Here is a 23,024-nt window from a genome sequence, read left to right on the forward strand (position 1 = left end):
ATTAAAAAATTTGTAGTAGGTGCTACGGGGTCAAGAAATTTCACTTTGGTACACGGTGTCAAACCGAAACTAAGCGAGGAAGAGTGCCGGTAAAGTTTTCGTTCCGCCCTTTCGGGCATGCAATTGGTTATTATCGCGGCCGGCTATACTTGCTTAGGCGAAGCTGGCTGCGATAACGACGATCCACGGGGGCCGGAAGGGCGAAGCGATTACTTTACCGGCGCTTTTTCTCGTTTAGTTTAGGTTTGACGCCGTGTACCAAAGTGACATTTCTTGACCTCGTAACAATTACTACAAATTTTTTAACCAAACTTTGATGGCAGGGTTGGACCATATTGAGGGCGAGCTTCAATTCTATATTACGTTAGGTGCCCTCAAGTAAAAAATTAAGAAGTTAGTTAAAACATTTTAGTTAATTAGCTAACTAATTATCTAATTTCACGGTTTTTCTAGAGGGCGCCCTGGCCATTAACACTTCATCAGGGCTTAAATTACTCTATCTCACGTTCCCTTTTTTTGAACATTTGGTGCAACTAAAAAAAAAAAAAAAAAACACCCTGTTTAGCTCCTACGGAGCAGAGTAGCGCAATCGTTTGATCCGCGTGCTTTACCGACAACATGGCCGACAGAGCAGCTCGGCGCGAGTCACGAGGTACTCACGGTTCCAGGATGCGGCCCGCCCTATGGGAAATCACATGGAGATCGACGCAACGCGGCTGACTAAAATATAAACGCCCAGTTCACACTTTTCGAAACTGGTTCGCCGTAAAGTTGGTAAAGCATTGATACCTCTGTCAAAGTGTTCATAGTATTGGATGCGTGTGAAAATTTTGAGAAGGCGATTTCCAGGACATTGGCGTTTGAAGAAGACGATTTTTGTACGCAGCGGAGACGGGCTTTTTGGGTTGGCCGGAGCGGGTCATGTGAACGGTGTGACGTCGCCGCGTCGTCTGCTGCATGATGACACTCGGGCGATTTTGAAAAACAAAATTACGTCCTTACGTGGCACGCAACTTAGCACAAATTATCCAAAAATATTCCTTTATTATGTCAGAAACTATTTTGGTTCCGTTCATCCCCACAATTTTGAAGAAACAACAATTTTTTCACGTTGCTCGAGAGTTTCTCTGGTCTTTCGCCGCCAGAAGCCGAGAGATGCCGCTCTAGAGTGCGCTACTCTAGAGTTCCTATATATAGACCAGTGTCCGCGCCAATTCCAGGGCGCCGCCATGTTTACCTACGCTCGCGCCACCACGCGGAGAGAACTGGCGGGCAGGAGGGGGGGGGGGGGGGGGGGGGGGCTGCGTTGGCGGCGTTGCTTTGGGGAGCTGGATGCGGCAGGCTGTCCGGATGCACCGGCACATCGTGAACGATGTCTTCACCAGAAGCCTCCGCGACCCGTTCTTCAACAGATAAGATGTCGTGAACATTCGAGAACCCATCTCGATCAAGAAAACAAGAAAAAACCTTTCTTGTCTTAAATATTTCGGTGTCTGCTGACCCTTGACATCCGCGTTTCAGTCCGGGTTCATCGCGTAGTAAATATTTCGCTACCGCTTTCTTGTAGCTTTCAAATGCTTGATTGTTGGCTTCTTCTATACGACATTACATTCGTGGCACGTTTGAGACCGATTTTCGCGATCTGCTTGCCTTTCTGCGGCAGCGCGGCTCTGCCGAGCCGAAATAAGTGGGAGGCGTTCACTTGATCGAACGCCGTTTTAGCGAATGAAAACGAGACCACGACGTTTCATCGAATGACTAGCGAATGGGTCTAGTTACATAGACAGCTCGGATTAGCTTTCTTTTGTAATGTGGCGCCTTGTCTGCCGCTGCGAAGCGGCGTAAACGAGGGCTCCGAGTATGTTAGCACGCGTCCCCCCCCCCCCCCCCACACACACACACAAACACACACAGCGAGCGTCTGGGTTCGAAACTATTAATTGCCAGTTCTAAAGGATGGTACTTACTTGAAGTGGGAGCTGGAATTCTGCGAGGTACCAGGAGACACTTACTATCGGGCAACGAAGCACGGTGCCTGTGGGGGCGGAGTCTAGGAACGCTACTGATTAATATTGTGACAGGCGATCAGTTATGATAGCAGACGAAACTTTGACTCGTTTGTTCAGAAGTTCGCGGTGATATTTTATTAGCCCTCGTTAAAGCACACCAAGGATCTTAGGCAGTGAATTTCACATCACGCAGGCTCGTCTGTCGTAGTCAAATGAGCGCAGCCGACGATGAGGTGTAATGAGCTACTAAGCTTCACAAGGAAAATGCGCGTGAGAATGTTTTGAGGAAGTCCAAAACACCGATCCAGTAGACGCACGTACGTACGTTTACTCCGGACTTCATGAACCCGACGGCGCAAGATCAAAGAGCACCGCCGCCATCGTCACCCGGTTTTCTCTGCACTTTGCGCGACGACGGCACTGCAACGGAGGGCAGTCGCCTCGGCGTTAACAATCCGCGAAATAGATTAATTTACCACTCTTGAAGTCATTCCAAATGATAAATGAAAATACCTCGGCGTTGTTGAACATCTGACGACACAACCAACACAGCTGTGCCGCTGGCTGCGTGAGCCTGACACAACTGTGCCGAGCGCCTGCTCGGCACCGTTGTTGCTCGTGAAGGCCTGCTTATTTGCAGTTGAGACGATGATTCCACATCTTTCGTGGTGCTTGCAATAACTTCGAAGGGCAGGGGAACCTTTTCACGAGGACGTTGAAGACACTCAACACCGGAGCCACCAAAGCAATCGCTCAAACCGTCGCCATGTTTGCTTCTTCTTCGTCACTCGCGGCACGGTCAACTCGCCGCGAGATGTTTTCTGGCTCGGCTAGATGGAAACCAACAGCGGCAAAGTGGCGTATGGACACACGGCTCTCACATTACGGGCACTATACTCACATACCGCAGCAAACAGGACCGATGCCGGCGGAACGGCAGTCAGCACACCAGCGAAGAAGCGGCGGCGCAGGCCGACGCAGCCCCCCCTCCCCGTGAGCGTCTGGGTTCGAGATTATTGTTCGCTTTTGCTCCTTGCGGTCGAGGCTGAAAAGAGCACTTCCGCACAAAGGTCTATAGCTACCTACGGTAGCAGAGTTGCGCATTCAGCCTCCGCAAGTGGCCGTAGCGGCGGCTTTCCCGCACGCAAAGGATGCTTTGCTCCTCACGTGACTAAATTTGGCGAATAGCGGCGCCGCGCGCTCCGCCGCGCATGGAAAACAGGAGGGGAGGAGAAGCAGGGCGAAAGCAGGGGAACATACGCCGGGGCGCGACAAACGTTGGCGGAGCGACCGTAAAGGTGGCTTTCTTTTACGGCATGGATGCTTTGCTCCTCACGTGATGGATCTGGGCGAATAGCGGCGTGGCGGCGCGGGGAAAACAAATGCGCAACTCTGCTCCCCCTTCGGGGGAGCATATCGAGGAACTCTACGCTACTCTGCTCCGAAGGAACTATATAGTGCTCTGTTGTGACGTGCTTGGACGCCGTTGCAATTACTTCAAGCTTCCTCCGTCCTTTTTAAGCACACCATGAAACTTTTCATTCGCCAGTGATGATAAGTGCCGACACGGCACTCATTAGCCACGAACGCGAATCCAAGTATTCGATGACGGATTGATTGTTCACGAGAGCACACGTTCGTATGATGGAGTGCTCGTTTCTAATGCGTGAGCTGGGTTAGATTAACGTGAGCTGGGGTAGGCTGACGTGTTATGGGTACCACGAATGCATGACAGTGAAAAGGCGGAAGGCTTTGCAAGGAAACGAGGTACGCTATAGTCCGCTATATATATATATATATATATATATATATATATATATATATTTTACCGAAAAGCAGGCTTTGACTTTATACCCTCTCCATTTCTTGACTCACTAAACTATATGCGATCATTAATATTCCTATATTAAATTATTTATCCCAGCCCAAAATTCATTTTATGACCCCTTTGAAGGCGTATAAAAGGTGTGACATATCCTTTTTCTTTGAAAACATTATTAATTTTCATTCAGTCAGGTTAAGAACCCAGTTGTAGGGTCACAAGTTCAGATCATTTTATATCATTTCAAATTACCTATTTGATCCCTTTGTCAATAAAAATGTGTCGGTATAAATTAAAAGATGGACTTTTCATTTAAAAAGGTGTATCCAGAGAAACTACTTTCATTTCGAAATGGAAATGTAGAATTGCACGTAATTTCGAATTTCGCAGACCTGAAGTTCAGCGCCCACACACCTGATCTACTGTCTCTCATCACTTCTCCACCCGTGTTGTCAGGACGAGCCCCCGGACAGTCGACAAGCTTCAAAGACCTCGAGCTCATCTCCATCAAAAACACCATACGAGAACTTGCTGACATTGCAGATCCGTCGTCATTTCCAGACACATCATTCATCGAGGACTCAGAGATAGCGAAACTGAAAGAATCGCATAACGAAGGGAATAAACCTGTTGCGCAGCTGACAGAGCCCTCGGCGACGCTGATAGAAGACATCGCTGTTCCCTTGCAAGTGATTAAAGAACAGACGGAAGAAAGTAAAAAGAAAATCATGATACCAGGTCCTGTAGGCAGGGACGCAAACGAAGGCTGTCGTTGGCAAGCAGCGAACGTTGTTCCACAGAGGCATGAACGGTCTCTGCCCGGCGAAGCTGCATACCAGCAGAGTGTGATAATGGAAGATGCAACAGATCCCGTGGAATCCCAACTCACACGACAGTGGCCAGACCGGATGGACAAAGAATCTATAGCGAAAACCATGGTGCGAGAAGGTTCCACAGTCGTCGGAAGCGATCTGGTAAGCGTCGACAAGAAAACCGCACCAGTCCTGCAACAAAAGGCAGTGGGACAGAAGAACGCCACATTAGTTGAAGCCAGTGAAGGTTTGAAACCGACGGCAAAAGCAGAAGAGTCGCACAGACGAAGTAGTAGGAGCAATGTCACTAAAAAAGAAGCGGGCAACGCATCAGAACACAGTGGAAGTTACCGAGCACCATTGCTCACGGAAGATCGTAGCCGGAGTCTTTCAGAGAGTATTTCAACTATTGCAGAGCCGAAGTCAATGTTCATTGAGCCAGCTACTTCCACGACCAAGCCAATCGAGTCTAAGAATATGTCCGGTACAAATTCTATGTTATCCGCCACCTCTGATGAAAAACCGAGTGCTTACAGTCTGGCATCACCGTCATCGCTGCAAAGAGATCTTCAAAAACGAGTTGAGTTTGAGAAGCCATTATCCGAAGCTATGGCGGACGTTGAAAAATCTCAGCAGAAAGACGACTCTACTTCAGAAGGTAGGCTACTATTAAATACAACAACAACAAATTCGCTTTTTTATTTTTTTTGGTTGTCCTGATACTGACACAGGCACTTCAGTCTGCGGTGTTGAAATACAAAAAAAAGTTCTGCCAGTTATTTCAATGCGTCAGGACGTCCCGTTTTGTGGCAAACTTCAACGTCTTTAAAAATACACGAACGGGCTTGTTTTGCATGCATAAGAAAGAAAAGCACTGGCTTCTACAACCCAAACTAGTAGCAATTGCAAAATAAAAAAATTAACATTGAGGTTAGACTAAAAATTAGACAAATACAGAACACACCCCCTTTTTCTTGGTTAAAAGACCTGTAAATTACCAGAAAAATAGCGTACCGCATACCTAAGATTATTGAAGTGACTGGCATCACCTTTTTTACATAGACTTTATATCCAAACATTTCTTGAATGCTATAGAGGTTCAGTCGCAGAAATTTCCTCGTGGCTTTGTGGACGCACGGTATTGTTTTGTAGCGTCAGCTACACTGGCCGAGGTTGAGCAGTTTCGCGTGGCTCGCATAAAAAGCCGTGCTCCGTGCTGCGGATGCGCGAGGAGCAGCGACGTCACACGGCGCACAGCTGGCGCGCCGGAGCCGCCGCCGCGCCCGCCTCGCCGGTCTGCGCATTCCAGAGGAGTGACGTCATAGCCGCGGCAGACGCACTGGCGCCGCCGCGTGCCCAGCCGTGCGCCTCCGTTGCGCCGTAGCCAAGTCTGACGCTGCACCGGAGCCGCTTGATAGCGCCTCTCATTTTATGCGCATAAGCTCACGCTACGTATACCCTGGCGTAGCCGAGCTAAGCCACCACAATTTTTTATTGCGCTGAGAACAAACGGCGTGTTTTCCAATTATTCAATCTTGTACTCATATGGCGTTCTGAGCCTTTTGTGAAGCGACTCTGCCATGCACTCCGATTTGATGTAGATGTAACTAACTGCGTTAACACTGTCTTCTCTTCCACAGGAAGGGACAAGTTGGATGGCAACACTACCGACATCATTTCAATGCAACTCAAAGTGGAGCCCTCCTCCTGCGAGCAGAACAGCAGCAGTACCACGCTAGACGAAGCTTTCATACAGTCCCAGACGGAGACAGAACTAGAACCCGAAAAGGACCCTGCCGAGGCCAGCGAAGCTATAACCACTTCGTCCCGTACCGAAGAAACGACCCCCACAAAAGACGACGCGACCTTCGGCTACGAAAAGATCCAACCTTCGCGTACAGAACCAGGGTCGTTAAACAGTGAGAACAGCTCGAGTGAAACAGCGAGAAAGTCAAGTACGGACCTCGGTTTTCGTGGTTTTTCGTTGCCGGCATCCCAGTCGACAGTGCTCTCACTCATTTCTTCAGAATCAAGCTACCCAGATTTCTGCAAAGAAAGTGGCCAGGGTCGACCTCATCTACCGCCTCGTGCGACGCTAACTCGAGTTGAGACAAGCGCCCAGACACTAAGTTCGTCGTCGTATTTGAACATGCATACACAATGTGGCTTGACGGACAAAAAGATGGACTATATGATACTGGAGGGTAAACGAGAGGACGAAGATGCCTCAGGCTACATCTGGCCCATTACAGGCAACAGACCGCGACGCCGCGTCTCCACGAGTCCGAAGTCTAGCAAGGACGTCGTGAATGTCACCATTCTGGGCAACAATTTGTTGCTCCGGGAAAAACGTGCGATGTCACCGCATTCCGAATCAGATCCTTCGTGCACTATCGACGAGAATAGTTACATTATGAGGAAGAAGATTGAGCAACCCGCTTCTCAGGCAACGGTTCCAGCGGCCTGTTTTGATCATCAGTCTAGGTCATCGAGGCCCGATGCGGTAGGGTCGGATGACTATATCACGAGGCAGACAACGGGCATCCACGATAGCTTGCCCTGTTTCGAAGAGAACCAGTCGTTCACAGAAAGCACCGTCTCCAAGCCGCTTAGATTACAAGATACGGGGCTGCAGCAGCATCCCCCAGAAGACCGGGTCGGCATTTTGTTGCCAGGATTGTCTTCCCAGATTCCACCGTTCTCTTCACGTTCCTCAGGCTCCAGACGCCAGTCCACCCAGCAGACCGGAATGCGGCAGGCAAAAAAAGCGGTGATCGAAGCGGTTCACGAGGTTAAAATGAACTCGCCGGAGGCGCTCGCTCAAGCACTTTATTACAACTACCCTTCGGGTAGATTAAGCAGAGCTTCGAGCGGCGATGCTCGTAGATATCCCAGCCTCCTCGGACTCACGCAGAAGCCATCTGTTTGGGAGATGTGCCGTGGAGTTTCCCCAGAAGTAGTGCGTCTCTCCTCCATACCTTCGCTTCCCGCCTCGCCGATTACCGTATCTCTGGACTTGCTCGCACAGGGTGAAAAATCGGAACCTCAGGAAGAGAACTCCAAAACGCCGAATTGCATTAGCCTTTCCCCGGTGTCCTCCGTGGAGCTCTTTTCTTCTTTTCCTGACTCTTTTATTGCGACTCACCTAGAAAACACGATCACGCTAGTGTCAGAAGACAGCGAGACGGCACGTCCTGACATCCCTAGTGGCGAGTCATTCGGAAGCAGTACCGTTAGGCTCGATTGTTCACTGGGTCAACCGTTATCAGCAAGGATTCGCAAAGTTACATCTTTAGAATCTTTCTATCATTCATATGTGGACCAGCATCTCATCATGGATTTCAACACCGCTGTGCCGCCGCCAAACAACAGTACAGTGTCCCATCCTGGAAACCGTGTACGCTCCGACTCGTCACATGAAAGGGAAATAAGGTCTGAGGTCAACGCTGATCTCACTGAAACTCAGTACGAGGATTTGACCTTCGGTGACATTGAGTTAGAGCAAACTTCAGACCATCATTCACCGCCCGGGATGTCACCTGCTTCCAGTCGGCAAGAAGAGGTGGATGTACCCAAGTCGTTTAGCCGGCAGATGACCTCTTTTCATTTATGTGCTCCGACTGAGCCTATAGACAAGGCATTACTCGTAACACCGAGTAAGCGGCAGAACGCAGAATCACCACTCGAGTCAAATGTCCAAATCGAAGGCGTATTTTCGGATTCTTCATCGTCTCTTCAAGATCTGGTTTCGAGTGTGATGCCAACTTCGGATTCAAATGAAGAGAGTGAAATACGCTTACCAAAGTATTCTTCTCAAGAATCTCGATCTGAAACCTCTTCGTTGCTTGATTCTCCTGCCCTGGACTCCTCAGCGTCCTCCACGGCCGGCATCCACAACAAGACGAAGTGTAAAGACTGATTTTGAAGTTGGGTGACATTCGCACTTAAATTTAGATTGATGCGGTACCGTTTCCTCGCGGTACTTGGTACTAATTGTTAATCGAATACAACTGCAGGAAACTCCTTGCAATAAGATATTGTTGTAAGAAGAATAAATATTTCATTGCGCCCAAAGTTTGTAACTGTTAGCTGCAGCTCGATAATAAACTAATCTTGAAAATAATTGATTGTTGGCAAGATTGTTTAAGCAACCAAAGCAATAAAAACGCCATTGCGTTAAAGTAGGGTTTTTTTTTTCATAAACCTAGCCTGAGAACTTCGATCGTGTGTTTATGCCGAATGTGTAAAATGAAGCTGGCTAATTTGTAGGTTAAAAAATTCTCGGAATATTATACATGCGTGAACTTGTTATTGCATGAGCGATGCGCTTGCTCGTACCTAGAGCGAATCCCTCTATTGACCCTTCCCATAAAAGCCATCTCATCAGTGTCATTTTAATTGTTCTGTCGTCTGAGGCATTCTTGATTGGGTTTCTGAAGATACGAAAACGAATGTGCTGTGCTGCGGAAATTGAACTCTGGGGTGTGGCTTTGCTTTCAGCGAATGTTTTAGGAACCACTGCTTTCTTCACAAAAAAGTAATGCTTCAGCGTTTAATAAAAGCAATCCAGTCGCCTGCGGGCTATCTCTGAAAGCAAGATTAGGAAACCATCCAGAGAAGCACTCGCCAAAGCCACAGGTTATAGACTACAGGCTTGTGTCATACGCGCTGCCTGTCGGTATAACGGCAGAAGCGGCTGTCGAGGTTTTGAACCATGTAAAGGAGCTTGAAAGTGGCATGCCGAATGATTTAAAAGTTATTAAATTGTGAGCATTCTCATCACTAGTGCCATCTGCTGACGTGTTTTGTTTTACAAAGGCAAGCCTGGCCCAACAAGGGGACACTGGGCGACGCTCCCGCAAGTGCCGTTGCCGCTTCCTTTACTCCAGGCTTCCTTTCTTTTCAACAATTTTCTATCTCTCTCTTTGCCGCCATTACCGACGTATGAGTTCGCCATCGTTCATTAAACCCATTTAAATAATGTTTAACACCGCCCTGTCATCCGTACCCTCACATTTGGAGCAGTCGACATGTAAAAGAACCCGCAGGCCACACCCGGACCGCCTGCCTAACTCGCTCGAAGAGCGAGTCCCATATCTTGTTTCGTCCGCCCGCCCGCCCGCCCGCACTGCCTCTTGTCATTTGGGCCGAAGCCACACCAAGCGACCTCGCCGGCTTTACGGCAGAGTACCTTCTCGACGAGTTGTCTCGTCGCAAACTTGAACCGCCGGATCCAAGGAGGAAGTCATCCACCGCCTCCTAAAGGTGTATCCACACGACGGACCGGGCGGCGGACCGATTGATCACGTGATGCGCGGCCCGCGGGCCGCCCGGCTGCAATGAGCATCCACACGGCGGACCAAAAGAGCAGAAGACACAGTGAACGGGCCGGTATAACCCTCGACCTCACAGCTCCACCAAACGCATGCAGCGAGCTGCTTTGAGGCTATTTGTAAGGAGCCAAGATAGAGGTTGAACGAAAAAGACGTTTGGCCACGGTGGCTCTGGCAATGACTATAGAGGACGAGGAGGACTTAAGTGAACCCCAAAAGGGCATGCAATTATCGTCCACCAGAGCGTGAAACTTCATCCACGAGCGGGATGAAGTTTCATCGTCACGCACAACAATAGGTTCGTCTTCTTCGTCTTCAACAGTTGGCGCCAAAAGAAAACGACTTTGGATTAGGATTCCAATCCAAACAACAAAAGTCAGCTTGTTGCCAGACTTAGCGCCTCAATTATACTAAAAACACCGCGGTCCGCCGCCAAGGTCCGGGCGAGAAAAGTCGCTTGGCATTTCTCAGAAGCGCGAGTCGAGGACCGCCGGCGGACCTCGAAAACCGGTGACGTAAGATCACGTGATGCGCGGCCCGCGGACCGAAACAGCAATTTGGTCCGTCGTGTGGATACACCTTAAACGACATCGCCCGAAGACACCGCCCCGTTCCACCCCCAACCGCCATCGCCTCTGCCTCTTCCTAACTCGGCGGCCTCCACACAAGGCCCGCAAGAGTATGTCTCTCCCGACTCTCGACCCGGTGCGGTCCACGCAGTTACTGACAAGCTTGCTGCAGCAGTTCCTGACTGTGGCTCAACGTGCACCACCCCCTGTGCAGGTGACTACCCTGCTGGACTCGTCCGCGTCGCTTCCAACAGTTAGCGGCGATGGAGGTATTTCGGCCCGCCACTGGATTGAGCAGCTGGAGCGCACTCAAGGACTGGCTTCCTGGGAGCCCTCGATACTTCTCACAGTCGCGCTCGGCAAGCTCGGCAAGCTGCGAAGCCCAGACACTAACTGGAAAGATGTTTCTGAACGCTAGTACCTAACTAGGGACAGCTTTAAGGCCGCCTTCCAGGCTCTGTTCGGTGACAGCCCCACGCTTTTGCAGTGGCAGCACAAGGTCACCGCTCTGGGGCAGTCGCCTGGAGAGAGCCTTGTCAACTATTCCCTAGCAAAACTGAAACTCATCTCGAAATGCCCCGTCGTACTGGATGCTCAACGCAGAGTATGCTGCTCAAGGCATCAATGACGAACATCTAGCGACATCCATCATAGCGGCGTCCCACTAGAGCGACAAAGACAAACTTTTGTACGACGACACGGCAAAGTGTCTTGTCGCTCATCCCGTCCCACTGTGGCGACGGACACCATCGACAAATGTCCGACGACGGACAAGACCTTGTTTGTCGTCTGACTTGTAGCGCCGCGGACGCCGTGTGGCAGTCCCACTAAAAGACTACACTCGACGACAAGCATTCTCCTCGCCCGTCGACGCGCATCCTTCCGGTCTTGCCTCGTTTGGACGATCGCGCGCTCGCTGCTTTGGCGGTTTTGATTCGCGAAGTCGCGGGTTGATTTTGTCATGGCGTGTCGCGAGAGGCAGCTCGCTCTCGCTGGCCTAGTTCTGCTAGAAGCCCTAAGCTCGAGTGAAGACGACGACCTCATCCAGCCTCCAAAAAAGCGGAGGATGTGGATGCGACCCCACCTGAGGAAGCACAGGGAGCAGGGGTGCTACGAGAATTTGATGCGCGAGCTGGCACTAGAAGACGCAGAGTCGTACCGCTCCTGGATAAGAATGGATACGGCCACTTTTGAGGAGCTGCTGGGGAAAGTGAGGCCACTAATAGTAAAGCGAGACACCCCGTTTCGACAAGCCATTCCGGCAGGCGAAAGACTCGCCATCACGCTCCGCTACCTCGCTACAGGTGAGTTATGTCGCTGTGAGAAGTCGCAGAAATCGGTGTACTAACATACTAGACAGCTTATCTCGGAAACGGTATGTTTGCTCGCACTCGCACATCCCCGGTCCAGGTGGCAGCAACCAACTTCATACCCCTGCCAGACTGGCAATTAAAGGTCAGTTCCATTGAATGGCATTTGTGTGATGGGCGAATCAGCTGTGCGCGTGCAATGTGACAAATGCGTCCTGTGCACGAACACAGTTGACTTTCACTTTCCCCCCTAATGTCTCATACAACGCCTACACACGCCGGAGCGTCGCGCGCACTGATTGGCCGATCGCTCAATTGTCATTCGATAGAACCGACATTTAATTGCCAGTCTGACAGGGGTATTACATAACTTGCAAAATTCAGTTTCGCTTTCGCAGGCTATAACAGTGTGATTTATCTCTAAAGTACGTCTAAGTAGCGCATTTTATTTCTCAAACTATCAAAGAAAAGGTTTGCCCTAGTCAAACAAATACAGTCAAGAAAAGTTGTATGAGTGACCCATTGGGAAGTTCGATTAAGCAACAAAACTGACCCTGAGAAAAGTGGCAAAATGCTTTTCCTTGCGTATTTTTTTTTTAATCATACATTTTAGCGCTTTACGACGGGGTTGTCTTTTTTTTTTTATATATTTAATAGGCGTCTCTCCAATGCAATGTTAGTTTTTGTAACTTTTCACCTTCTTTGATAATTTCTTATATTAAATACACAGCCTACCCACTCATATGTGTAAATTATAGCACTATTGGGCAGGAGATCGAACTATAGAGGGCCTCTGACCCGTTTGTTTTCCCCACGCTCGGTGTTTACTCAACACAAGGCCTGTGCACATGCCGACAGGCCTTATGGGCATGGCCATGCCATCTTCTACAATAGAGCGCGGGGCACAGTCTAATGTAAAAAAATACTAACAATCGACGAAGCGACGTTAAGTGCCGGTTCTATTTTCAGAGAATGCGAGCTTGACCCACTTCGGCTTTTGTGCTGAGCTGGGATCGTGCATGCTGCATTGTTCATGCAGGCCGTAGCGAAAAGAAAAGAGCCCTCCTCCCCCTCGCCGGAGAACACGAATTCCAGCCGAACGCTGACGCCGCGTTCGGTTATGTCGGCCGTGCGCTGCGTCATTGTATTTGTTGTCCCCATCCGTGTAGTTGTTCAGTTAACCGCTTGGGGCGTCACGGTCTGTCCTCCTCCCCAATAGCTTGCGAAACTGATGTTTGCAATTATTTTAGAGTAGGTTGCTGCCATCTGGACCGCCGGTAGACCATCAATTATGGTAAATCTGGAAGTTGTCATAAATTGTAAATAAAGAATAGCCCTGCAACCTGACACCACTGGCTGGGTTCAGTATATTGATATAACAATCCTTATCATACTGATGTTGCTGGCTATCGTTCGCTGTATTCCTAAAATTTCAGCGGTCTACCCACCCGAGTTTCGGTCAGTTTCCCAGTTTTGACAGGAGTCGCATCAATAATCACCATTATCGGTGCGTAAATATGATCAAGTGAAAGTCACCTTTGAAATTGCTCCCTGAAAACCCTGCATTTTGTATACCATGGTGGCATACTTGATTGTTTAGAATGCATATAGAGTGCTTTCACTAATTTCAATGCAATGAACCTTCATTCCAGGGGAGACCTTCGCCTCTACTGGTTTCCAGTTCAGGAGGGCCCACAACACGGTCTCCAAGATAGTGCACGAAGTGTGCATAGCTATATATGAAGTTTTGGCACCTGACTTCATCAAGGTAGGTTTATCTCGTAAACATACCATCACAATTAAAGCCACACAGTGGTGTCAGAACAGAAGCAGAGGGACAAGCTTTTGACGCACAGATATGGTGACCTAACCCCTTGTGTCGGGCAATCACAGTTTTAACAAAACTGTGATCTAGCCAAAAGGAAAGAGAAGTATCAAAAAAGGAAAGAGAAGTGTCAAAAACCTAAGTTTGACTGCCCTGGGCCCCCCTCCTCACAGTTTTCCCCCACCCGTCTTACCATCTTCACTTTGTAATCTCAACCGTTCAAGGGCGCAGGCATCGTCCTGCTAGCCACCATGGTCTCGACCTACATCTTGACTAATGCACGTCATCTGCTCCTATCTGGTCAGTGGTGTTGGTCTCAACCCGCTCAGCCCCAGTGCAACACCATAGCCCTCCACATCTAGTGGCATTGGCGGCCTAAGCTCTCAGTCACTCCATAACGACATGTTCAGCTGTCTCGTCCTGCAGGCCAAGTGTCCTGAAGAAACCGTGTCTACACTCGTGTTTTGCATGCCCTGAACACTCCAATTCGCACCTCGCACAGCATTTCATTGCCTCTCGAGTTGTTGGTGACCTCGGTTTACTGTTGACTTGCCTCAAGTGCCACCTCCGGGGCTTGAACGACCATTCTATAATAACCCATAGACCATCTCATGGCTCTTGTATATAGTATTCATGACATAATGACTGTCATTAGATGCGGCACTTTGGGACTGTATGGTGTGGGCTGTTGCTTTTTTTTGCGAAACCGTGGATCTCCTGGTCAAATAAAGATTGCTATCACTATCACTGATACTAGCACCATCACGGGAGTGACGCTGCAGCATTGATTTTTCTGTTATGTTGTACTTGCAATTTTGTGCATCGCATTAATGTGTAAGGGTCACCAGAATGTCTACCCAGGTTGCACAGTGCACTGCCTGTAAATTTGGCGAGTCCACTTACTGGGCGCACATGACTTTTTAGTGTTCAATTCAGTAAGTAGACAAAGTTCCGTTTAGTAGATAAGGTGTTTCCTTTCTATGAGGGTTTCACAGTTGGCTGACATGTCTTCCTCTTTCTTCCAAGCTACCATCAACGCCGGGCGAGTGGAGACAAGTTGCCCGGGGGTTTGAAGAGCTGTGGCAGTTCCCGCATTGCCTGGGCGCCTTAGATGGCAAACATGTGACCATCTGCCCACCTCTGGGTACAGGAGCCATGTACCGGAACTACAAGGGCACATTCAGCATTGTGCTGATGGCTCTTGTAGATGCCGACCTCAAGTTCCTGTACGCAGATGTGGGCAGGAATGGACGGATGAACGATAGCGGTGTCTGGGCTGCCACAAGCTTACGGGCACATATCGACCGTGGCTCTGCTGGTTTCCCGGAGCCAGCACAGCTGCCAAACTCATCGAAGGTGGCACCGTTCGTTATTATTGGTGACGAAGGGTTTGGACTCAAGCCGTACCTGCTGAGGCCCTTTCCAGCAGCTGAGCTAAAGGATCCAGAGACGATGTTCAACTATCGGTGAGTACAGACTGTTCTACCGTCGCTGTGCCACTATCAGTAAGCCTTGCCTTGCATTTGCCCTGTAGTGAGAATGACAATACATAGCTTTCATGTCGCATCACATTGGCTGCTATGCCCAGGTACTAGATGTGCCATTAATACAGTGGAAGGTATGTTATCACGCGCATCCCCGAGCATTTCACCTCGTGCTACTAATGCTCTTGAAGATTCGCCGCATGTGCAAAGGCCCCATTTCTGGGTACCGTGCTCCATCATGAAAACTGACGTGCGAATATTGATTTCTCAATCAAATTGAATCGCACATCCCCCTATAAAGCTACCTATAGCACAACTATCTACCAACCAAGAGTTTTTGGCATTGCACATATTATGACTGCCTATGGTGGTGTCCACCACCGTTGTCTCACATAGCTGTCATAGGCAATGCCTGGGAATAATACAATGCCCTACATATTCTTGTCCTGCCCTACATATTCTTGTCCCTTGGAGATTGGACTTGCCGGGGATCCAGATCTAGAGATGCCTGCTTTGTCATCCACTTGTCTGAAGTTCAGATGTTGACATGAGCTTTTGAACCTGTACTCCGTGTCACTAGTTGCGTGCAAGACAGGCGAAGGCAACACCAGACGAGGGGAGAAAGGGAAAGCACTAGCGAGTTCGTTTGACACGCACTGGCACCGTTCGAGTTCTCCCCCAAAATGCATCGCACTCGCAGAGTGTTGCACGGAGAACTGAACTCAATCGATCCTGCCAAATGCACCGAGTGCAGAAGACTGAGGCTGCCGCCATCTATGTTGTAGAAAGGGTACCGACCTCAAACCGAAACTAGCGCCTTTTTGTTCGGAGTGATGGGTGGGATTGAGAGAGTGCAGTCGCTACCAACGTTTATCTACAAACGTTGGTCGCTGCAACCTGTAGTTTATAGTTGCAATGAGTTCAAGCAACTCGGCTGTTGTAGAGATAGTTACAGGCGTCGTAAATTTCTGCAACCAGCTGTTTACAAAGCAGCTGGTTGCAATCTTTCAATTCTTATAACCGTTTACACTGAAGTAAACTGATGATGCTGTCCAAGAAGAAGCTTGATTTGTTTGACCATGATATAATGCGTGAGCCACTGAAAGGGTAAGGCTTAAAACTAGTCCGTTGGATTATCCAGCAAAACTTTTCGTGGGACCTTCGATTTCGATGGTCATTACAGGTGAATCAGATATTAATTAGCCCTGGTGAGGGCGTCGAGAACGAGAGCTTTCTCGAACAAAATACGACAGGGCAGGTTAGCTGACATAGGTAAATGTTAAACATGATGATGCTGCCCAAGTCTCGGGTAAAGTCACTGTGTTTAGCATTCTCTGATGCTTATTGAGCAGTCAGAGGTTTCTGCTGGGGGAGTTTTGTCGACAAATGTTAAATTTTTCACCCCCACACGGAAGGTGATAAACATCTCGGGGGCCACTGATACGTTTGTTCTGAGAGATTCTAACACACTGGTAAATTTCAGCGTTTGTACAGCAACAGAGCGACTTAACGAGCACTTGGCCGGTGCTTTGTGCGTGAAAACCGTGGGAGCAAAATCTGGGTGGCCTCGATCAGACGATGGCTTCCATGCCTATAAGAACCTCGGGACAGAGATTAAAATGGAAGCCACGCTTGCCTTCAAGAAAGTGCTTGCCGCACAAACGGTCGTCCTCATGAGGCGGCCATTCTTTTCGATCAACGAATATTCTTCAAATTTTGCGCTTTTTAAAGCCTGCCTGGAGCTTGTGGCAACTCAGTTCACTACTTTTGCTGTACCTTTCGGTGAAATTAACGGCTGCACAGCTTTGCGGCATGCTGAAATGCTATGACGCCCATGGAAAATGTGCGCCCTTCTACCCACGCCACCGGCTCCGGCGCGATCGCAGCCGCACCGCAGCTCTATAATGTCAAGCCCACGTGTCGGTCGATATGCTACACTGGGAATCAAGTTGAAGACAGCTAGCAGTTCTGCCATGGCAATAGGAAATCAGTACTTATTGAAGGTTTTTAAAAGAGCATGCCTGCACTTTTAAAAGTACAGTATGAAGGGTCATTAGTGATGCAAGATTATTGTTTCTTTTTCCAGACTCTCCCGGGGACGTCGCATTGTGGAAAACAGCTTCGGAATCCTCCGCAACCGGTTCCAAGTCTACGGGCACCCTCTTCGGCAAAAGCCTCACAGGGCTGTCAAAGTTGTGAAGGCAACAATTGCATTGCACAACTTCCTCCGGACGAAGAACAGTTCAAGGGGGAGGTACACGCCTCCAGAAAGTCTCGACGTTGAGGACGTCCTCACAGGTAAATGCAAAATGGGCTATTTGACGTTGGTGCTATCCAGACACTCTGTCCTAGTGCTAACGTTGGGCATAAGAATGGTGATGTGCAATTCAAATGAACTCCTGCGCCCACCATTGGTTTTTCAGGTAATTGATGTATTTGATTTGTTATAACAGCAATTACTGTGTTTTCTGAGGTGGGTGGGCATGGGTGGGCACATATTTTTGAAAACGAAACTAAACCAGGCAACACCAAGTGGAACTGCTAAAGACTAGAAGGCACATTTAAGCATGTGCCTTCCAGTCTTGCCCGACATAAGCAGGTCAGCCTTTGTCAGGCAACAGTGACAAGCACTTCAGTTTCGTCCTTTGCTGGCTGTCGCAGCATATACAGGTTTCACCAAACTGTTGCCTCCTGTCCTTACACAGCATTGTAGAGCTTGTTTCTGGGTCGACGATCACAATCCTCTTTTATAGGCCTTTTCTTAAAACATAAATAACCAACTGTGAACCACAATTTGCATCATTCACCTTTCAGTTCAGTTTCTCGGGTAACTGTCCGTAGGCTTTACATTTTATTTGATTATCCTTTAAAGGGATACTACAGCGAAATTTCGGCGCTCATTTTTTGGTCTATATGTGTTCAAAAAAGCACCATCAAATCGAACATACCAATATCTTGTTAAAAGTCACGAAAAGGAATTTTAAAACGAATTAAACGATTAGCAAAGAGCACCTGGTGGATGTCGCTAACGCCTCGCTTGTAATGCCCGTCTAGCAACCTTGGCAGCTAGTGACGGAGGTTGTCTCGTCTCCGGCCACGACGAGAGAAGAGGGGCAGGAGGAACTCCCCTCTTCAGGAGAATGCCTTTTGTGTGTCGCAGAAGTCGCTATTGCCCCCCTACAAGATTATAGAAGATTAACCCGTCACTCAAAATTTGTACAAAAGCAGCCGCTTCGGTGGCTGGAACGACTAGGCCATCCTCTCGACGTCAGCCTCGCCGTAGCTTTGCTCGTCTTGAGACGACCTACGTCACGATTGCGTTGGATCTCACGTGGTCTCCGCTGGGCCTTCTCCGAGCGCTTGCCAGAGGGGGCCGTTTATAACGAAAAATACAGCCACCAGGCTCAAAATACAAACGTGCGATTGTCATTTACGGATATTGTGGATCATATTCAACCTATTTTTGAACACGACGGGAATATTTCAAATTTTGTTGAAGTATCCCTTTAAATGTTTACCCTAATTGCAAAGGAATCGGCAGGATATCACCAATTCGAACAGTAGCTCAGCAGTGCGGCAGTTTCCTAGGCAGACGCAGAAAGTGCCGGCACTCGTACAGAGCCCAGTTGCTACAGGGGTACGAAAGTTTCTGCCACTGATGTTGCTGCAGTGGAGGAGCCGATATTTGTTTCGCCACAAGCGCAAAAACAAAAATTTGAAACTAGATATATGCAAAACTATAAACACTACCGAAAGCAAATTATATTTCGTAACTCAGGGTTGCTGACTTAGTAAAAAATAGTCGTAACACGGAAATCAAAAGAATTTAGTGCAGTTTCCCTTTAAAGGTTCGCTTAAACGGTTTTGGGTTTGATTTTTACAGACTGTGCACAAGAAAACTAACAGAAGAGCGACCCAAGTACACATATGTAACGCTACTGGGACGCACATCTCGCCACTGGTACATAATCGGCAGCTGTAGTCCTTGCAAGAAGCTTGGTCGTATTACCTTTCACATTGATCACAATACTCAATAGCCAAATACCCCTTCTGGAGCTACCGCAACGAAAGCAAGCCATTCCTGCTATTGTGATCCTCCTGTTGCCTTGCAATAGTTGTCCGCTTGAGTCGTCCCATTCAATGCTATGTCACCCTTGTGCCACTTACGTCTTGCCTTCCTATATTTTGTGCCCCTTTCCCTAGCAGCAGTTCTAGCTTGTAGAAATGTAGCATAAGATAAATGAGAAAATAATCAGAGTACAGGCAACCTGGTGTAAGTTTAATATGATGGCTAACATGACATTGAGGTGGGAAAAGAAATGGAGCGAAAAAGACAGAAAAAGGGGACACACCTTAAATAACATAGCCCCTTTAGAGTTTGATAGTTCTTTTTGCGGTTGATAATGGACATGTGAGGTCCGTGCTCTGGAGCTTGAGAGTTTGGCACTCCGTTCAGTAAACGGAAAGGAGCGCCGTCGGAGACTGACACTCGAGTGCACTCTTTATGCACCGAGCATTTCTCAAAGTGTGAGTGACTTCTTCACGCTCCATGATGTCACATCCACAAATAAAATGGCTGCACTGACCGAAACGCCGAGACGTAGGGTGCCCCCCGAACTGCTGGCCCTTTTTATTTGAATAGCGCTTAATCCAGTAGGTAAAAACAATTTGATTTGAAAGCCAAGACAGCAACTAGCGTTCCAGAAAAGGTTTGTTTGTGCATCTCGCCTGAAAACGAATACATCTATCAAACGGTAGCTTGCCAATAGAACAACGACAGAAAAGTTGTGGAGAGAAAAAGACATTCGAACCGTGGCCCTTTTTAGAATGCTTAGCCCAGCGAATAAAGATACTTCAATTAAAGAGCCGGAACCAGTTAACGTTGCGGAAAAGGTTTGTTCATACATCTCGCCTGAAAACGAATTGGCATGGCATCTATTGAACGGCTGTGTGCCGGTATCGACATAGTAGATCGATGGATTCAGTCTTGTGTAGCAAGATGGAACCACGGGACATCTGACAAGTTTGACAGTTTTTGCGTCGACAAGCGGGTTCAGGAATGTTCTTTAATTTAAATCTGAACAATATGCATGGTCAATGAATAGCTCAGTCGAGGAACTTTCCGCATACATGCTCGAAAGAAGTCTTCAGACTTTTCACAAATATTAAAACAATCATATATAAACTTCCTAACGTCAGTCCTTTTTTTTTTAACTTCTGCGTTACAGAGGCCTTCATTAATTTATGTTCAAAATAATTTTGGCTTCTGCCACTCGTATCCATGAGATGATGGGTTCATCAGAAGCGTGCTTTTGGAAGTGGCTCATGCGGCTCGTCTATAGTTTCGGTGTGTTGCACTCCCGTATCTATGCTCCATTTAGCTGCTGCGTTTGGAGTTTGAAAATTGGAGTGTCGGAGTAGGAGTAAACGAGTGCAAACTTAGCGCGCCCAATGAGGATTTAATTTCATATACTGTTAGCATATGCCTATTCCATTTTACAAAATGCTTTTTATTCTTGCTCTACTTCAGGAACAGTACGCGGTGGCACATGGAGGAAAGACGTGAACGACAAGGTAGTCTTCCCTGTGCAACGCATTGGCGGCAAGCCATCAACCGACGCCAAAGCCGTTCGGACGGTTTTCAAGGAGTATTTCTGGGATGAAGGCCAAGTCTCTTGGCAGTGGAAGTTACTGAAGTAATGGTATGTGTCATTTGTTAAGACAGTCTCTTCCAAGCTTTGCTACTTCACAATCCACGAAAAGGATGGCCCCCACATTTCTCTAATGCCATAAGATTTCCTTATTTTCCAATGTATAGGAATCTGACACATATTACAAGTAATACCGAGCATTTTTTTTGATAGCTAATGGAATACAGTAACAGTAAATTAACAGAGCTTGGGTGGTTATGGATTCTGAGCTGAGATCTGTTCTTTGTTTTTATCCATACTTATCCAAACAAATTTTGGATAAGTATGTTGTGGTGTAGATTAATAAATAGGTGATGTTCTGCTGGAAATCTACATCCACTGATCTGTACCTTTTCCCTGCACTGAATGTAACTTACGAGAAAGTGTCTGGCAGTGGTTTCCCCAGGAATTAAAATTAGGGTGTGTGTCTGGGGGGAGAGAGAGGGAGGGAAAGGGGGGGAGGAGGGAGTTCAGCACACGGAGGCAATTATTTTTCTGTTTTCATGGGTGCCATCAGACAAACTAATATCCAATTCGTCTGGGCCCGCACCGTGGTAACCGGACAAAAGCTCACCTGACAAAAGCTCACCGGACAGAAGCTCACCGGACAAAAGCTCACCCGTTTTTTTCACAGACCCGGACAAAAGCTCACCTCTTTTTTTTTCGCTACCCGGGCAAAACACGGACTGAAATAAAATGTGGACGCAATGGACATTGCACCATATTTAGGTGAACTTGTGCCCCATCCCACGCAAGGGTTTACTACGGTTGATCGAATGCCATTCCGTCGAAGCATGTTTTAGAGAACGGGCACGTTTTATTGAAGCACGGTTTAGAGAAAGCAGAGCCTCAGTTTAGAGATATGCCGTTTATCGAAATGGGGACGCTACTTAAAAAAGGCTTTTCTACTTCGCGCGTGTATTACTGGTGTATTAATCCAAACCCCCTGCTGTGCTTCTGCCGCTTCGCCGGCGGCAGTCTGCGGCGGCTCATTACAAAAATGTTAAATCACCTGACTTATCCATACACGCCGCTTCGCGGTGGCCGAATTCGCTAAAAGGAGGTTTATCGCCTTTTTCTCTAAACTTGGTTTCTCTATAAAACCAACACGAAATTTTTTCCTGGTGAGCTTTTGTCCGGGTCTTTTAAGAAATGGGTGAGCTTCTGTCCGGGATTCCGCACCGCACCCGTCCAGTGCACTAAACTCTTTCCACTTTATACACGAAAGGCTGGCGGGGAGAGAAGGACGCTTCCCTCTCGCCTATAGCCCTCCGTGTACGACGAACCGCACTGCATCGCGCGATACGGGTCCAGACGAATTGGCCATAAGGGGGGGTGTACACCCACCCCCCCCACCCCCCTAGGGGGTCGGTAGGGAAATCACGGGTGTCTTGTACTACTCAAGAAGTAAACATGAAGAGAGCTCATATGGAGACTTCCTTTATTCTGGCGCAGCCACCACAACGACCTGTGAAGATATGGCTGCTTCCACGAGGGCCTTATGCGCGGCAAGCATGCCCAGCTGCCTGCTGGTACCCCTTGGTATCGTCCGAGCAAGCCCCTCCATCATCAGGCCAAAGCCCCGACACTCATCAGGCTCCACCTCCCTGGCAGACTTGAGGCTGTTTACAGCTGCCTGCAGCAGTGCCGCCTTGTTTGTCGCCAGTTCCTCCGTGCTGTGACGGCGGCTCCTTTTGGCCGGTGCCTCAGGTGGTGGACTTTCGTCTTCGGACCTGTAGTCATCGGGCACGTGGCAGGAATCCTGCAGACAATTTGTGTTGCATCTTATCCTTTTCTTTCATTTGCAAGTGTTGAACTAAAGAGAACTTTCAGTGGATGTTATGTGCAGATTTTCACACAAGTGTTAAACAAAATATTGGACTTTTAGTGTATGTAACATGCAGTTTTTCACAAAGACAGTTTAACATGTGTAGTTAACAAGGCCATCATGATTCCACAAGGTACTAATTGCCGAAGTAAAACCTAAGGCATAGGGAGGGGCTCATACACTCAGTGAGACAAGATATCTCTGCAGTTGTTATGGAACACTGCTGCAATCCTCCCATATTTGGAGGTGCTGACATCAACAGTGATGGGTATTATAATAATCTTTTAAGTGCTTTTTTTAAATATAATTTTCTCAATTTTTGTGTGAGGGCTATAGCATGCA

General features: G+C 48.2%; 2 protein-coding genes and 1 pseudogene across 2 annotated transcripts; all 3 read left to right on the top strand.

Annotated features, from left to right (window-relative positions):
* LOC115317389 overlaps nt 1–4,422 on the top strand; it is a 60,089-nt pseudogene extending 55,667 nt beyond the window's left edge.
* A 260-nt stretch (nt 4,423–4,682) lies between these two features.
* Nucleotides 4,683–8,562, top strand: LOC8028993. Its single transcript, XM_029979389.2, has 2 exons — nt 4,683–5,301; nt 6,284–8,562. The coding sequence occupies exons 1-2, from the start codon at nt 4,683–4,685 to the stop codon at nt 8,560–8,562; spliced, it is 2,898 nt and encodes a 965-aa protein (XP_029835249.2).
* A 4,932-nt stretch (nt 8,563–13,494) lies between these two features.
* On the top strand, nt 13,495–22,750 carry LOC120849851 (protein ALP1-like; the record flags this gene model as incomplete). The annotated part of the gene is made up of 5 exons (XM_040222105.3): nt 13,495–13,623; nt 14,707–15,146; nt 17,251–17,462; nt 20,695–20,866; nt 22,310–22,750. Coding segments are annotated over 4 exons (951 nt in total), but the record flags the coding sequence as incomplete, so codon positions are not given.
* Between the last annotated feature and the right edge of the window lie 274 nt (nt 22,751–23,024).

This window comes from Ixodes scapularis, unplaced genomic scaffold (assembly GCF_016920785.2).
Source record: "Ixodes scapularis isolate PalLabHiFi unplaced genomic scaffold, ASM1692078v2 PGA_scaffold13__105_contigs__length_92229423, whole genome shotgun sequence".
In the NCBI taxonomy this organism is placed as follows: domain Eukaryota; kingdom Metazoa; phylum Arthropoda; class Arachnida; order Ixodida; family Ixodidae; genus Ixodes; species Ixodes scapularis.